This window comes from Pithys albifrons, chromosome 15 (genome assembly GCF_047495875.1).
Source record: "Pithys albifrons albifrons isolate INPA30051 chromosome 15, PitAlb_v1, whole genome shotgun sequence".
Taxonomy (NCBI): domain Eukaryota; kingdom Metazoa; phylum Chordata; class Aves; order Passeriformes; family Thamnophilidae; genus Pithys; species Pithys albifrons.
In genome coordinates, this window is record NC_092472.1 from 14,552,191 (window position 1) to 14,565,436 (window position 13,246).

The 13,246-nt window shown below is 55.3% G+C and overlaps 2 protein-coding genes across 3 annotated transcripts; both read left to right on the forward strand.

The window, feature by feature from the left end:
• Positions 1–1,897: 1,897 nt before the first annotated feature.
• RPS14 (ribosomal protein S14) lies at positions 1,898–4,686 on the forward strand. The gene is made up of 5 exons (XM_071570478.1): positions 1,898–2,004; positions 3,004–3,154; positions 3,460–3,621; positions 3,796–3,872; positions 4,578–4,686. The coding sequence occupies exons 2-5, from the start codon at positions 3,006–3,008 to the stop codon at positions 4,643–4,645; spliced, it is 456 nt and encodes a 151-aa protein (XP_071426579.1). The 5' UTR covers positions 1,898–2,004; positions 3,004–3,005; the 3' UTR covers positions 4,646–4,686.
• Positions 4,687–8,623: 3,937 nt separating this feature from the next.
• Positions 8,624–12,811, forward strand: CD74 (CD74 molecule). 2 transcript variants are annotated; one of them, XM_071569907.1, is made up of 9 exons: positions 8,624–8,757; positions 9,987–10,162; positions 10,277–10,368; positions 10,455–10,508; positions 10,679–10,774; positions 11,013–11,103; positions 11,443–11,631; positions 11,962–12,054; positions 12,197–12,811. In XM_071569907.1, the coding sequence occupies exons 1-9, from the start codon at positions 8,687–8,689 to the stop codon at positions 12,202–12,204; spliced, it is 870 nt and encodes a 289-aa protein (XP_071426008.1). In that variant the 5' UTR covers positions 8,624–8,686; the 3' UTR covers positions 12,205–12,811. The 2 variants fall into 2 exon arrangements, with proteins under 2 accessions (XP_071426008.1, XP_071426009.1); XM_071569908.1 differs by lacking the exon at positions 11,443–11,631 and having other exon boundaries at positions 8,626–8,757.
• Positions 12,812–13,246: the final 435 nt, after the last annotated feature.

The following is a 13,246-nucleotide window of genomic DNA, read 5'->3' on the forward strand; positions in this document are numbered from 1 at the left end:
AGCCTCCTCTTCTCCAGGCTAAACACCCCCAGCTCCCTCAGCCCTGTCTGTGCCCAGGCTGCTCCTCAGCCGGGGCCCTGCAGCCAGCACAGCACACACAGGCTGACCTCCAACACTCCCTGCTGCTGCTCCCTCCTTCCCCCTGCCTCCAAATCAGGCCATGGCTGCTGTCACTGGAGCCCCTGGCTGGAATTACAGCAGTGCTGCCAATGTATATTTTAAAAGCCTCTCCTTCAATATTTGAACTGGATGATCCCTGGTGCAGTGGCAAACAAAGACAGGAGTGAGTGAGGGTGGCCCACGGGGTCTGGATGGGCATTGCTTTGGCATCCCTGAGCAAAGAGGGTTTTCCCAGGGCAGAAACTCAGCAAAGGGGAGAGTAGGGAGCCTTATGGACCAAACCTCTCCCCCTGGTGATTTGTGGAAATAAGACTGTATATCCAGTAAGATTATAGAGAGGTACATTTATCCCAGGCCTGGGTGCAGGGGGGATGGCTCCTCCAAAAATCTGCACACCTGGTCGAGTTAACAACTGGTTTATATGCAAGTATGTTATACATATTTACTATTTCTTCATGCATAAACATTATTTTCTTAGAGAAGGCAGGGTTATTATAATAAGTTTCAAGAACTGATGTCCATTTTCTCTGCCTTGTGCCACTCCTTGCACCTGCACCTTTTCTCCTGGGAATTCAGGGCAGGGTCTCTGGTGGTCTTTGGGGATGAAGTCAGTGCTCTTCCTCCCGTGAACTTTTTACCTTTTGCTCACAACTGCTTCAAACCTGATCTGTTGGCAACTGTAACTGGTCTAATTGGTGAATTTCTCTGCTTATCTTGCTCTTTTGACATATCTTCTGATTTATCTTTGTTTCATAGGGTTGTCCTGGCTGTTTTAATTAGTGCAAGAGGCTCTGGGGCCTCTTGGTATGGCATCTTCAAGGACAGGTCTGTACTTTGTGATTTTTGCCATATGCTATACAGTGATTTTTATAACTACTAATCAAATTCTATGATAGGTATATCGATTAATAACATTATCAGTTAATAAGCATAAGTCCCCCCCGATCACTGGTGGCAGCTCAGAGGTTTCCAATCTGCCTCTTTTCCAAAGGCCTTTCTTTGATGTTCCCTGTCCTTACTCTCCTGAGCACTTTTTAAATTACTTGGAACCAGAAAACATTCACTTGCTGGACTCCCTTTAGGTAAAAATTTACAGATTTTGCTGTGGGGGTGGACCAAACCTGCCTGATCACAGTTGTGGCCCCTGTGCCATCGCTCGGAGCGGCACGGCCTGCGCTGCTCCCACAGGGAATCACCCTGAGGAGAAATACTCCAGATTTACACACACACCGACACAGCGTGCACATCCCCGTGTGGGTGAATTCCCAAACCACTCCTTTTAGTCAGGGCTCCCTCCTGAGCTGGGGGCAGGCACAGGCAGCCGCCTGGAGACACCCATGACACCTCAGTGCCCACAGCGAGCGAGGGGGCAAGGCCTGTGCCCCAACCCGGGAAGCGGCTGCGTGCTGGAATCACACATTTCCAGCCCGTTGTTTTTTAAACTGGTTCATTTGCAAAGCAGCAGCCTGAACACCCAACCGCGCTCGCATCCATCTCCGGGAAGGACGTGGAGAAACGGCACCGCCATCTTGGGCAGGTCGGGCAGGACAAGGGAGGTGTTGGCGCCGCCATCTTGGGGAGGTCGGGCCGGACAAGGGAGGTGTTGGCGCCGCCATCTTGGGGAGGTCGGCGCTGCTCAGCCTCGGGAGCGCCGGTCGCGGTTTGGCGGCGGCGTCCGGCGTGGAGGGATCGGGATCGGGATCGAGATCGGGGTCAGGATCGGGAAGGGGGTCAGGACCGGGAGCAGGACTGGAATCGCGGCCAGCCCTGCGCTTGCAGGCGGGGACGCGCCGCCTCCAGCCACCCCTTCCGGGTGAGGCGGTGCCCCGCGCCCCCTGACCCCGGCGCTTCCTTTCCGCGGCGGCCGCCGGAGCAGACGGGCAGGTGAGTGCGGGCCTGCCCCGCATCCGCCGCCATCCGCCGGCCCGCGCCCTCCGCCCGCCCCCGGGGCAGCGCAGGGCACTGCGGGGCAGCGCGCCCGGCCGAGCGGGGCCTCGGTTGGGCCGGGGCTGGCGGGGCGGCGGGCGGGGAGGCCGGCAGGGCCCCGGGCGGGCGGGACAGCGCCGGGCTCGGCCACACCGGCGGCACAGCGTGTGCCGTGTTGGGCTCGCTGGGCTGCGGTGCCCGTGGAGCCTGTGGGTGTGTCGGGAATGGGATGTGGCGCTGTCGGGCACTGATGTGAGTGGAGGCAGCAGCGCTCGGGGCTGTTGTCTGCGGAGGGGGCACTGCCGAGGGTGAACGCGGGTGTTGTTGGGGTTGGTTTCCTGTGCAGGGCGCCGGCTGTAGCGGGTATTTGGCAGGAGAGGTCAATAAGGAACCGTGTTCCTGTGCTCGGAATCCATCACCACCAAACCAAACAACCGATTGCCGGGCCTGCTGTCTCCCATATCTGGGTGTAGTCTTCAGAGAGAGAAATTATTTCCTTGGGCTAATTTCAAGAATGTGGTTAGGAGAGCAATAACATGGAAGAACCCAGGCTAGTCCTTAAAAGGTGTGCAGAGTTAGAGCTTCATAATTGTTGAGTTTGGTATTTTCTTTCCATGAAGTCACATAAACAAGAGGAAGTTTTTGTCTGGTTATCAGGGAAAGGGGCTCCCTCGTGTGCTGCTGTGGTGGGGCCTGGGGCCATCAGCTGCCATGAAGCACAGCAGGAGAGACCCCACTGAGCAGCTGTGGGGGGTGACCAGTGTGCCAATGTACAGGAAAGCTGGGAATCCTGGGGCTTGTAAGAAATCCGTTTGTACCCTCAGGTTGCTACCAGTATTTTGCCCATAGTAACTCATTTTTCTTGTTTGGTAAAAGGTTGGAATAGCAGGAATTTCATAAAATCCTTTGGTAATCCTGAGAAGCCTGCCATCACTCTTACTTCTCTTTGTTGTTCAGACATGGCACCACGTAAGGGCAAGGAGAAGAAGGAAGAGCAGGTGATCAGCTTGGGACCGCAGGTTGCCGAAGGAGAGAACGTTTTTGGTGTCTGCCACATCTTTGCTTCCTTCAATGACACTTTTGTGCATGTGACTGATCTCTCTGGCAAGTGAGTATTGAACACCCGTCCCCTTGCTCTGGTACGTGGCTCCTTCAGGGGGGAAAACAGAAATCGGATTTGGCAAGAGGTTCCACCAAAGTCCTCGAGCTTCTGCTGAGCTTGATGAGATGGTCCATGTACATGAACCAGGTGACTTGGTGACCTCCTCTGATCAGTGTTGCACTCACATTACTGGGTGACAGTTTATGGATCCAGTAACATTGGAAATAACAGGTTCTGTCTCTACCCAGAAGCTGGTTTGGGGGAGGAACAAGGAATGGCTTTCCTATGAGTGTTGCCTTTTCCTTCTGTAGGGAAACCATCTGCCGTGTGACCGGTGGGATGAAGGTGAAGGCAGACAGAGATGAGTCCTCCCCCTACGCAGCCATGCTGGCAGCCCAGGACGTTGCCCAGAGGTGCAAAGAGCTGGGCATCACTGCCCTGCACATCAAGCTGCGTGCGACCGGGGGGAACAGGTATGTCAGAGGGGCTGGGACACTCACGGTGACTGGTGGCTGGTGGTGAGTGGTTTGGGTCTGAGGCAGGAGGAGGATGGTTTGGGGTGGGGAAAGTGGGACTTTAAAATTGCTAGATGTTTGTGTTCAGCTTCTGAGTGGTCTAAGGGTTTGTTGGTTCTGACCCTCCTCCAGGACCAAGACTCCTGGACCTGGTGCTCAGTCAGCCCTGAGAGCTCTGGCCCGCTCTGGAATGAAGATCGGTCGCATTGGTGAGTGAGGCAGAAAGGGGTTATTTAGTTAAAAGGGGCTTTGTAGGCGTATGTGCTGCTTGGTCTAATGGTTTAACTGTGGAATGTTCCTTGTGGCTGCTAAGATGGCACCAAAGGAAGGATTTAATTTAAACATCCCTAAAGTGATAATTCCTCGGGAGGTGGTGAGAGCAGAACTCAAACCCCAGGTTTCTGTGTACAGGGCAAACCTCAGCTCACAGCAGGATGCTGCTGCTCCTTGGATGTCACAGCCAACACTTGTCCCAGAGCTGTTCAGTCACCTAAAAAATACCTTGTTGATCTTGACTTGAGATGGTGACTCAGTAACAGTGGAGTTTTCCAGCTGTTGGAGGGAGAGTCCTGAACTTTGTGGGGGAGTCACAGGAACTTGTGATGGTGATTGTGCTGAAAATTCATCAAGCTGCTTCTTGTTTCTTTGGAAACCCTGTGGCAGCTTGGTTTAAGTGGGCTGGGAGATGGGAATTTTTTGCTTCCTATGTATTAAAAGCCCTGGATGCCCAGCTCGTGGGAAGTTCCCACATACCTTCACTCCTTGGAGAGTTCCTTCTGCCTGGGCACGGCTCCTGCCCTGCTGAGGTGCAGCCGTGGGGTGTCAGGGTGATGCTGGGGTGGTTGTGCCCCGTTGGTTTCTGGGGATACCTCTGGAAAAATAACAGCATGTTTTGGGTTTTCTTCCCCCTACAGAGGATGTCACCCCCATCCCCTCTGACAGCACTCGCAGGAAGGGTGGTCGCCGTGGACGTCGTCTGTAAACAGTGCTGCACCTTCTGTTATTAAAGCTCTCTTAAACCTCTGCTCAGCTCTGTGTTTTCTTCCTGGGGTGTGCGGGGCTTCAGTTTAATTCTGTCCACAGGTGGCTTGTGCTCTGGAGCTGGTCCTCTGGGCTGGGGGAAATGAGGCTGGCTGATCCAAAGCTGGCTCTTGGGCTTCGTAGCAAAAGGCTGTTTGGATACTTGTACTTTCAAATTGAGTTATTATCTCTCAGAAGTTTCCTTGCCATGGGAAATAAAGCTGGGCTGGGAGCAAGCAACTACTGCTGGTTTTTCTGCAAAATGTTGCTTAAGACATCACTTCCCCTTTCTGTGGAAAAAAATCCTCTGCTTGGACAGATGTTCCTAAGCCAGCATTTCCCTTGGCACAGCCATAGTGCTTTATTTGTTATTTCACATGTGGCCATGGAAAATTCTAGAATAAACTTCCCGTACCATCCCAAAAGTGCACTGTTTGCCACTCAAATAACTTTTCCTGTACTTAAGGTTTTCTTTGAAATCTCTGGAGAAGGTGCTGAAAACACGAAACCAGCAGCAGCTCAGCCAACATGGAACTGAATGGAGGAGGGGACGGGACAGAGCGCAGGGAGTGGGATGGGGGTGTGTGTGTGTGTGTCTGTGTGTGTGTTGCCAACAGCTCTGGTCAGGTTTTTTTTAATAAACTCTTGCATACAGTGGAAGCTGTTGCTGTTCATGTGTGTTACTTCGTCCCAGGGGATGTCAGTGTTGCTGCTTCACGGGGCACATTTGGGGACACCTCTACAGCAACAGCACACCCAAGGCAGGACCATGCTGAGGGGACCCTGCTCATCTCTGGGTGCAGTTTGAGATGTTTCTCCTCAGATCCTGTCCCCTCTGCTGTCCGCCCAGGTCCAGCACAGACACCCGTTTCAGCCCTGCTGGTTTTAATGGCAGATGTAGAAGTGGGAAGATCCCTGCTTGACATCAAGGTGGATTTGCTCTGTTAACCCTTGGGAAGCTGGAGCCCTGCTGGGTGCACAGGGCTGGCTGTACCACTGTCCACCCACCCCGTGCCATTTGCTGCCCTGCACGTGGATGTGCCATGGGCAGGCAGTTCCCTGGGCTCACTGCACAATTAATGGCAAAAACTGGTTAGATTTCTTAGCCGACCTGACGTCATTGAAATGGCTTTTGTGCATCGAGTGTGTAACCCCCCCGAGGGGAAATGGTGAATGAGGAAGGGAAACTGGAGAGCCAGCGTAGTGTGTCTGTCTGGCACGTGTCCTGGGGCTTTCTGGAGAAAAAGACCCTCCTGTCAGAGGGGCATTGATGGATCTCAAGGCTCTTGGCAGTCCCTGCACTGACCCAGCTGGCTTGGCTTGGATGATTCAGTGAGGAGCTTCCTCACCTGCAGTGCCCTGTAGCTGGGTGATGGCTCCCAGGCTGTGGTGCTGCTCAGGGGCTGTGCTCCACCACCACAGTCTGTGGTCACTGGTGAGCCCTGTGGCTCAGCCCTTCCTCTCCAGTTTACCCAGGGCCAAACCTGTGCTGGTGAGGGTGTCACATTAGGGGCAGTGGGAATTGTGAGTCTGCTTCCCAGACCTTAAGGGTCTGGAGACTGAGAGCTGTGAGACGAGACCCAGCTGGTGATGAAAGGCTTCCTGTGAATGACCACTGGGTTATGCCAACTCTCTGCCTGAAATAATTTCTTTGGCGGTGTGGTCCTCAGCAGGTCTGAGTCTAATCCTGAAACCATTCCTCTCTCCAGATGGCTTTCATCCCAAAAAAACCCAAGTGGTTCCCCAGTGCTTGTGGAGTGTTTGATGGGCAGCACCAAACACAAAGCCTTGGGGTAAGAGGGTGTTGAGGAGCCAGTGCCAGGCTTTGTGCAGTGGGAGAACAAGGAGGGTCAGACAGGATCATAGAATCATAGGATCAGTTGGGTTGGAAGAGACCTCCAAGATCAAGTCCAACCCTTAATCCAACTCCACTTGATTACTAGATCATGGCACTCAGGATGGAAGTTGCTCTCTTGAACCGGTTTCCATCTTCCCTGGAAAATCAAATTGCAGACTGAAAACACCTAATGCCATAGCCCTGGGTAGAAAATGGGGTGTATGTGTGCTTGTGTGTGTGAAGTACTGAAGAGCTAACTGGGAATGTCTGTGTGTGTAGTGAGGGCTGGCTTAGTGCCCATCTGGGGATCGGGGGGGCTCAGCCTGCCTGGGGAACAGGGCCCTCCCTCACGCCCAGGTTATCGCCCACGTTTGTGGTTGGCAGAGCCAGGCCCAGCTCCTTGGAGTCAGGAGTTTCACTTGCCAAGTTCCTGTTCAGATTTTTTCTGGTTCCCCTTCCGGCTGAGGCTGGTCATAGAGTGTGTCTGGACCATGGCCTCGAGGCAGGGATTGTGGCCCAAACTTGTTGTTGAGCAAGGGCTGGGGCTGCAAGGAAAACCTGTGTGTCCCCCAGAACCCCCAGTGCCCACAACGGGAGAGACAAAAAATTTATGGAAGCCTTTTATGTTGTACTTCCTTTTTTTTTAGCTTTTCTTTCCTTCCCCCCCGCTGTGCCTTGCTTTTTCTCTTTTTTTTCTTTTTCTTTCCATTTTCTCTCCCTTTATATTTTCTTTTCAAATACCTCTGATGGCTTCTAAAACAGCTTCATCACCGGTGGCCTGGGGTGAGGCTGATGGACACCCCTTGGCTGGTGGTCTGTGCACCCTTGGGTGCCCAGGGCTGTCCCAGCTGGGTTGCAGGAGACTGGATGGGACCAGGCTCCGGACACTGAAGCCCTTCCCCTGCAGTGGGGCTGAAACTTCTGACATGGGTAGCTGGAGCATTGACGCACATGCCTGCTCCAGGAACAGCAACTGCCGGGAACCCCTGCCCTGCTTCCTGGAAATGCTCCATGATAATCCCTTTGCTTGCTCTCCAGGCACTGCCAGGGCTGGCTGTGTGTCCCTCTGGCCAGGTGACTTGGGACTGACCCAAGAGAAGGAGTGGCTCAAACAACCTTCCCCTGCTCGCCCCAGCAGGTTTTCCAGGTAACCAGTGGTGCCTGACTTTTAGTTCCACATTCATAGTTTCGCTTTTGGCTGAGCTTTGCCCAAGGTCGAGCTGTGTCCTGATGCTGGAGCTGCTTCAGTGCTGGGCATGGTGTGACCCACAGCTTGGTGTGGTTATCGGGGGTGTGCTACCCCCAGCCTGCCCTGGAACCTTGTATAAAAATCACCAAAAAACAGCATTGTGGGTGGCTGCTCTCACCCATGTAGAACTTGCAGGGCTGTGGGAGGGTTGGAGATCCCCAGTGCCCCATTCCCACTGCTGCTTTGGGCTCACTCACCTGGAGGGGCTGTGCCTGCTCTCTTGGTGCTGGGGGTTTAGCCCCTGGAAGCTGCTGCAGGCAAAACAAGGAGGGTACAGCAAGAAGGACAGAGGGCTTGAAAGCCCGTGGTCCTTTAATCCTTCCCCCCTCACCCTGAGAAGTGCTGGCCAAGCACCCCCACCCAGGGGGCTCCAAAGTGACCTTCAAGTGGGGGTTTGAGCTGAAGGGCAGTTTTCCCCCAGCAACAAAATCAGTGGGAAGGGTGTACCCTGACAGTGTGCCCACACAGAGGGTTCTGCTTTCAGCCTTTGTTGGGGGCTCTCCCCATGGTGTCTCAGCCCTGATAACCCACCTCGCAACTCCACTTCCTTTCTCACACATTGCCTCTCACCTCCTGGCTCCCCCATATACCACCTCCTGCCCCTTCCAGGGTAGCAGAGCCCCCAGGCCCATGGCACTGGTGCCACCAGGCTGGGCACTGTGACCTGCCCGTGCCGTGGGGTAGGCACCGATGCCCCACTACGTAGCTGTGGCGCTCACCACTGACTCCAGCGTCAACTCTGTACTGGAGACCTGCGGAGCAGAGCTCTGCCTGGCAACAAGTGATGCGACTGCCAGCAGCCAATGAGATTTTTTTTTTACTTCTACCCCGGGCTTCAGGGCAGGGTGTGGCCCGGGGGTTATTTCCAGAACCAACCCTCGGTGCTGGTCATTTTCGTCGGGGAGCCCACTGGAGCCATGGCTGACGAGCAGCGGGACCTGATCTCTGACCGCGGCAGCGCCGTGCTCAGTGCTGGGAACACCCAGAGGTGCCACTGCTGGGGCAAGAGGGTGGGGGGCACGGAGAAGGCAAAGTGGGCACAGTGGGGTCGTGGGACAGAGGGGTCATTGCGTGGGTGTGAGATGGGAGGGGACAGAGTTGGGCCAAGGGGGTAGAGGGTGACTACTGGGCAGAAGGTGGGGGGGCATAGGGTGGCTGTGGGGCACTGTGGAGCCAAGGGGGCTGTGGAAGGGGCCAGAACATGTCTGGGAGGCAGGAAGGGACACGCGGTGGCTGTGGGATGGGTGGGGCACAGGGTGGCTGTGGGATGGGTGGGGCACAGGGTGGCTGTGGGATGGGGGGCATAGGGTGGCTCTGGGATGGGGGAACATGGGGAGGATGTGAGATGGAGGAGGAATTGGGCGGCTGTGAGATCTGGGGGAATTAGTTGGCTGTGGGGCTGAAGGGGGTCACTGTGTCTCTGGGGCTGTTGGGGACGAGGCATGGCGATGGGGGGAACAGGCTCACAGTGGGGCAGAGAGTTATTACTTGAACCTATGGGGGAGGCAGCACGGCTGTGGGTCAGGCAGGCTGATGACGTGGCTATGGGGCAGGCGCGGACTCTGGACTCAACCGGCTTTGTGGGGCCGCCATCCCATTTCCACCTCATGTCCCAGCTAGTCCCTATATCCCACCCCCCCCCGGGGACTCCCCCACCTAAACTTTCAGCCAATCAGAATCCCGGAAGCTATGACATCATCAGTATCCGGGCAGACACCGCTGCAGCGCTGTCCCGATCGGGACATAGTGCGAGGCCGGGCAGTGCCCGTTCCCCGCCGGGCAGCGGAGGCAGGGAGCGGCCTCTGGGCCACTGCTGCACCCCGCCAGTGCCACATTCACTCGAAAGGACAGGATCTGGCACAACATGTTAAAAATTAAGTGCCATCCGGCATCACATGGGCCGTGTCGTCTACCCCATGGACCAGCGAAGTTTCAGACGGCTTCATCATGCCGCAAAAGGCGATGCTCAGAGTGACACCGTGCGCCAAAATCCCCTGGCAGCGCCCTGCCCGCACCCACATGCCCCTCGGTACCCCTCCCGTGCCCCCCCTTCTGCCCCCCCAGTGGGTTTCAGTTCCTGGTGGGACCTTCATGTTCTCACTTCTGCATGCTGCAGTGGGGGGAATTTGCATTTGTTTGGCTGCAAACGCCCCGGGGAAGGTCGGGCAAGTGGCGATGGCAGTGTCACCTTCTGAGCTCCGTGTCTGTGCCCTGCAGGTCTGGGCTGGGGCGCAGAGCCGCCTTCACCACACTCTCCATGCTGGTGACCCTGCTGATCGTCGGCCAGGCCGTCACCATCTACTTTGTGTACCAGCAAAGTGGGCAGATCAGCAAGCTGACCAAGACCTCCCAGACCCTGCAGCTGGAGGCTCTGCAGAGAAAATTGCCTGGCAGTGAGTAGCCCCAGGGGCAGCAGTGTGGTGGGGATGTGGCTGGGGAGAGGGAACAGATCCCTTTTGGACCACTCAGCCCTGTTGGTGCCCCTCACAGTGTTCTTTGCTTGGCAGGTGCCCAGCCGGCGAACAAGATGAAGCTGGCCATGGTGAACACCCCGCTGACCATGAGGATCATGCCTCATGCCCCCCTTGCAGACTTTCCGGTAAGAATTCCACCACTGCTTGGCAGTGCCTGCTGCCCTAGGGCTTGCTGCCATGCTCACACTGCTCCTTTGCCTTTTCTTTCCAGGCCATGGCCCCTGCTAGCAACAAAACCGAGGATCTGGTGAAGCACCTGCTGCTGGTAAGGTCCCCTGCTCCCACACACAGTGCCTCATGCACTGGTCTGGGGTCTCTTGGGACCCTCAGAGCTGGTGGGAGCTCCTGGCCTCCTGCAGCATCTGTCTGGCTGATATCAGCAGATGCCCACCTTATTTTTCTTTGCCCTGTCACACCGTGGTCATTGCTCTGCAGCAAGCAGACCCTGGGAAGATGTTTCCGGAGCTGAAGAAGAGCCTGATGGAGAACCTGAAGAGCCTGAGGAACACTATGACTCATGCAGAGTGGAAGGTCAGTGCTTGTTGCCATCCTGCTCTTCCCCATCCAGGAGTGCCCTGCTTGGGGGAAGGACTGGAATGTCCCCGCCTGGAAAAATAAAGGCCTGTTTGACCCAGGTTTGGGGTGCTCCCACCTCAGGGAAGGGGATGGTGCTTACCACCTTACCATGCCAAGCTGGAGCTCATGGCACAGCTCCCCTGGGGTGAACTACCCCCCACGTCCATTAACATGCTTGTCCCCCTCGTTGCAGTCTTTTGAGTCCTGGATGCACAAATGGGTGCTGTTTGAGATGGCCAAGAACCCCAAGTCGGAGGAGCCAAAAGCAATCCCAGCAACAAAAGGTATTGGGGATGGGGCTGCTGAGCTGGGGAGGGTCAGGGAGGTGTTGGCATGGGGCATCCCACAAGGGAACCAAGCCCTCCTTCTGGTCATGGACCTGCTCATTTCATGGGGAGCCTCTGCTTAGTGGCCTATAGGACATCACACAGCATCCCTGCCTGCTGCCTGCAGGGCATTTGGGAACAGCTGGAGCACCACCCCAAATCCTCCATCCCTGGCTAGCCCAAGAGCTTCAGAAAGGTCACCAGGCTGGGGCTTGTTCACCTTTAAATTTAATTGAACTGCTTCTGGCTAGAACCTGGGGGACTGATGCAGTCTTCCCTCTGTTTCTGTTGCCCTAGTGCAAACTAAGTGCCAGGCAGAGGCCAATTTTGAGGGTGTCCAGCCAGGCCGGTTCCGCCCACAGTGTGATGAGAACGGCGACTACTTGCCCAAGCAGTGCCATGTCTCCACTGGCTTCTGCTGGTGCAGCTACAAAAATGGCACCAAGATCGAGGGCACTGCTACCCGGGGAAAGCTGGACTGCTCTGGTAGGTTGCCAGGGAGGGGAAGGAGAGGAACAAGCAGCATGAATGGACTGTGTGGGATTAGGGAAGAGGAGAGCTAGGAGAAGAGGACATCCAGGCTGTAGGGAGCACCCACCTGGTGGTTGCCAGCATGTTAAGGCTGGAGGGAACCCTAAAAAACACAGTCCTTCCCAGGTAGCTGCAGCTGGAGCCAAGGTTTTCCATGAGCCCCTCTCTTACCCCCAGCCAGCTTGCTCAGCAGTGGGTGCAGGTTCTCCCCCACTGTCCTCAGAAGGGTGAGTGTGATGGGGGAGCCCTGGGGTCCAGCACCCACATCCTGCCCTCCCTTTGCAGAGTTTGCTGCTCCCACAGCTGCAGCTTCCACCCCAGATCCAGAGGAGATGATCTTCTCTGGGGTGGACGTGCTCAAGCCGACTGCGGACAAAGGTGAGTGTCCAAGTGTAGTCTGGGACCTGGGGGAAAGTCCTGGGGGAGCACCAAAGCACTGCTGGGGAGGCTGTGATGGAGACAGGGGTTTTGGGAGGTCCTTGAGCTTTCTTGCTGACTGTCTCCTCTTTTCCCCCCTCAGAAAAGTAGAAGAGGATGCCAGCAGTTGCAGCCAGCAGTGGCCTCCAGCATCCCAGCTCCTGTCCTGTTTTTTTCTGCTTTTACACCGCTTTTCCAAGGCACTTAACAGCAGGCACCCCTGCACACTCTGCCCCTTGAACCACTGACTGTAACCCTTCTACTACAGAGCATGAGCCAGGGCTGAACTGCCACCACCATCAGCACTAGAGACAGTGTGTCCCCTCAGAGGGTGGGTAAAGCAGGCTGGAATGTGATTTCCACCATGTCAGATCCATAAATACTGTTCCCTTTGGCTCACTGACATCCCACCGCACCCAGGCAGTGGCAGAGCTCACCCCTGCTGAAGGATGAATGCTTCTTTATGCTGAACTAACATTAAAAGCAGCAAAACAATATCCACCAGCTTCTTAACTGATCCCTGTAGGCTGGAGCCCTTGCAGATTACTGGAATAGTGGGTTTGTATTGTGGAGTGCTCAGATTTGTAGAGGGCAATTCGCCTACAGCCACAGCAGTGGGTAACCGTGGGCAGAGGGGCTTTTAATCTTCCTGAATATATCTGATTGTTCCTTTATAAATGAGCTCACAATTACGTCAAATAAACTTCTGAGTAAGAAAGCCTTGTAAGCAACTCTGTCAGGGCTGTGTGTGCAGTTTGAAACTGTCCTAGATTAAAAATAAACCCATCTTAACAAAAGCGGGATAAAGAAAAATCTCTGCAAACACTTGGACATCTGTGTCCCCACCCAGGATGGTACGTGTTTCTTGCCCCATCCCTGGCCCCTCCCTTGTTTGATTTCCCATGCACCCTGGGGTCCCCTGGCCCCCACCATGGCCCAGGAAGCTGACGTTTCCTTTTGGTGAGTCACAGTGTGGGGGGGAAAGGAGAGGAGCAGCCCCCTGTGCTGGGAGTCATCTCCCTCCACAGCCAGAAGGCTCTGCCCTTATCTGCAGAACACAAGAGGATCTAGTCCCTTTTTCCTCACCTCCTATATCCCAGCCTGTCCCCAGTGAGCAGGAAAAAAGCAATTAGTTTTTCCTGGAGGGTTCTAA

Coding starts and splice junctions, on each gene's coding strand:
- CD74 (XM_071569907.1), top strand. CDS start 8,687: ATGGCTGACGAGCAGCGGGACCTGATCTCTGACCGCGGCAGCGCCGTG. Junction 10,369..10,454: donor CCCCCCTTGCAGACTTTCCG/GTAAGAATTCCA, acceptor TTTTCTTTCCAG/GCCATGGCCCCTGCTAGCAA. Junction 10,509..10,678: donor TGGTGAAGCACCTGCTGCTG/GTAAGGTCCCCT, acceptor ATTGCTCTGCAG/CAAGCAGACCCTGGGAAGAT.
- RPS14 (XM_071570478.1), top strand. CDS start 3,006: ATGGCACCACGTAAGGGCAAGGAGAAGAAGGAAGAGCAGGTGATCAGC. Junction 3,155..3,459: donor GTGACTGATCTCTCTGGCAA/GTGAGTATTGAA, acceptor TTCCTTCTGTAG/GGAAACCATCTGCCGTGTGA. Junction 3,622..3,795: donor CGTGCGACCGGGGGGAACAG/GTATGTCAGAGG, acceptor ACCCTCCTCCAG/GACCAAGACTCCTGGACCTG.